General features: G+C 42.5%; 1 protein-coding gene across 1 annotated transcript; it reads right to left on the bottom strand.

Annotated features, from left to right (window-relative positions):
* Positions 1 to 371: 371 nt before the first annotated feature.
* On the bottom strand, positions 372 to 1,312 carry LOC148911601 (uncharacterized). The gene has a single exon (XM_089029103.1). The coding sequence runs from the start codon at positions 1,173 to 1,175 to the stop codon at positions 384 to 386; it is 792 nt and encodes a 263-aa protein (XP_088885229.1). The 5' UTR covers positions 1,176 to 1,312; the 3' UTR covers positions 372 to 383.
* Between the last annotated feature and the right edge of the window lie 1,653 nt (positions 1,313 to 2,965).

Genomic DNA, 2,965 nt, shown 5'->3' with positions numbered 1-2,965 from the left:
TTTATCCACTTTCTCCCACGAAGGGAAAGAAAACACACTAGATAGTTAAAGCTTTCTCTTCTTTGCACCACAAACCTATGATAAAATAGAAAAGATAGTTCCTAAACCAACAAGACACCAAGTGTAGTGACTCGACGCCATATCTAGATCAACTATTTATTATTCACAACTTAGCTAATTATCATACATGATTAGTTGCTATGGATACTACATCTCTCCCTTTCTTCCAAATGTCCATGTGTCTCTTTCGTATGATTGCTGAATCATATAACCTAATTATTATCATTGCTAAATACTGTTATCTTTTTTTTTTTTTTTTTTTTTTTTTTTCATGTTCAAGTACAATAAAACTCAACTATAACAATGTTTCATGTCCTCTATCCCTAAGGGTACATATAGTAGTCTTCAAACTTCTTGGGTCTTCGTCTTTCCCTTCTTGGTCGGCTTGCTTTCTCTCCTTCATCTTGTGGTTTTTCTCTTTCCACTCGCTCTTCGGTTTTCTCCTGTTTAACTTGAGTCATCTTTGATGATTTCTCCTTCAGCTCCGCTTGTTTCTCTTCGTTGTTCGGTGGTTTCTTCCGATCTTCATGACTTTTGGTTTCCCTCAGAATTCTCTCTCTAGGGTCTTCCTGCTTGGTGTCTGTTGTCTCCTTCGGTTCTTCCTGGCTTGGTCCAACCGTTTCTGTTTCATCTGCTGTGTTGATGACAGTGTTGACTAGTTTGAAGTAACTTGCGTCCCGACAAACTGTGCGTCCATCTGTTGTTCTTCTTGCTGTTATCTTGGATCCTTGAATATCGCAGATTGTATAGAATATGGGCTCATATGGTGTGCTCCATTTGTTTTTCTTCTCTTGTTTGACTAACACGTAGTCTCCGAGTAGCAGTCTCTTTTCCTTTGTTCGATTGTTTTCTCTCTGCACTTTCATCTTCTCCTTGTATCTTGCGTTGTTCTTGTTTATCTGTTCGTCTTCTTCTGATGTCTGTTTGTTGGGTGCTATGTAATCGAGCTTCGTTCTTACAGCTACTCCCCTCATCGCCTCGTAGGGTGATACTGCTGTTGCTGGATGTGGAGTTGACCTGTATGCGGTGAGCATGTCATGAATTGCGTTCTGACTTTCTAGTTTATCTTTGCCTTGTAGGTGCGCTATATGTTCTGTTTTATTCAGCATCTGCATAAACCTTTCAGCTTCTCCATTCGCTCTAGGGTGTAATGGTGTTACCTTGTGATGTTGAAATCCCTCTTTTCTTGCGAAGTCTTCAAAGTCTCTTGAGTTGAATGGTGGTCCATTGTCGCTTTCTATCCTCCTTGGTGTCCCGTATGCCGCAAATACATGTTTCAACCTCTCTTTGTTGGTTGTGAAAGAAGTTGATGATACTTTTTCTACGACAGGGTATCTTGTTCTTTTGTCAATAATGACTAGGTTGTAGTGTCCGTCAGGATAGGGTCCGCCATGATCCAGTGATACAGTGTCCCAGGGCTTGTCTGGAATACTTGAAGCCTTGATTGGTTCTGTTTGTTTGTCTTTCGTTGCAACCTGGCACTCGTAACATTGGTCAATAGCGTTGTCTATCATGTGATTCATATACGGGAACCAATACTTCTCTCTTAACATTCTCTTTGTCTTTGTCTTCCCAAGGTGTCCTAGACTGTGTCCTATCTTCACTACTTTTCTTTGAAGATTCTCTGGTAGTACAATTCTTTCCTCTCTAAAGATCAATCCTTCCGCTGTTGATAGTTCTTGCTTTATGTGTGTGTAGGGTTCTATGTCTCTGTCTTTTCGGAATTTCTCCCAGTCACCTATCGCTATCCTCTGAGATAGTTTCTGCAATGTCTTGTCTTTCAGTGTCTCTTCTCTTATCCTTTCCAGAACTACTGAATGCTCTGCTTCTACAGTCCATTTGATGATCTTCTCGGTGCCGTCGTCTTCTGTCTCGGGTAATGGATGCCTGGAGAGGTAGTCTAATGGGTCGGCTTCGTCCTTTCCGGGTTCATAGATCAGTTCATAGTCTACATCTTGCATCTGCATAACCCACTTCTCAATCCTTGGAGGCATATTGGTCTTTGTCTTGTTGAATAGTGGTAATAGTGGTTTATGTGCTGTGATGATTGTGAACCTTGGCGCTCCCAGTAAGTACACTCTTAGTCGATCTTTGGCCCACTTGATGGCGAGTGCGTCTTTCTCTGTCTGGCTGTATTTTCTTTCAGCATCTGTCATTGTGCGGCTTATGAAGTGTACCGGCTGCATACCTCTTTCTGTCTTCTGAAGTAGAGCTGCAGATAAACCCTCGTTGAAGCTTGCCTCTGTTCTCAGGATGATTTGTCTGTCTGGGTCGAAGTACGCCATTGTCTTCTTGTCAGATAGGCTGTTTTGTATTGTCTGGAATGCCTTCTGTTCTTTCTTTCCCCACTGGAACTTGACTTCTCTTCTCGTCAGTCGGTGGAGTGGTGATGCGATGCTTGCGTAGTCTTCAATAAAGTTGTCTAAGTATCCGGCCATCCCGAGGAAACTTCTTACTTCTTCTTTGCTCTTGGGTGCTCCGCACTCTTTGATCGCTCTGACTTTGTCAGGGGATGGTCTCAGTCCGTTCTTGGTAAACACGTGACCGAAGAATTCGATTTCCTCTTTTGCGAATTCGCACTTCTCTCTGTTGAACGTGATTCCATGATCTCTGGCTCTTTGTAGTACTGTTTGCAGAATTTCTTTGTGCTCCTCTTTAACTTTTCCCCCTAGCAGAATATCGTCTCGTTGGTTGAGGCAGTGCGGGATGTCTCCAAATACTTTGAACATCGCTTCATCGAAAACGTCTTGAGAAGATTTGGCTCCAAAAATCAGTCTTCGTGGTCGATAATTCCCCCATGGTGTACTGAATGTCGCTACTTTTCTCGTCTCTGGGTCCAGTGTCATCTGATGGTATCCCTGTTTGAGGTCGAGCTTCGAGAATATTTTGCAATCATGGAGATGGT

Source organism: Actinia tenebrosa, unplaced genomic scaffold (assembly GCF_029948245.1).
Source record: "Actinia tenebrosa isolate PJP-AT-01 unplaced genomic scaffold, QUT_ActTen_1.0 PGA_scaffold13__45_contigs__length_12533684, whole genome shotgun sequence".
In the NCBI taxonomy this organism is placed as follows: domain Eukaryota; kingdom Metazoa; phylum Cnidaria; class Anthozoa; order Actiniaria; family Actiniidae; genus Actinia; species Actinia tenebrosa.
Note: the sequence above shows the minus strand (reverse complement) of the source record. Positions and strands in the feature narration are given on the sequence as shown.

Bases quoted from the DNA above. Each gene is read 5' to 3' on its own strand.
- LOC148911601 (XM_089029103.1), bottom strand. From the start codon at position 1,175: ATGCAGATGCTGAATAAAACAGAACATATAGCGCACCTACAAGGCAAA.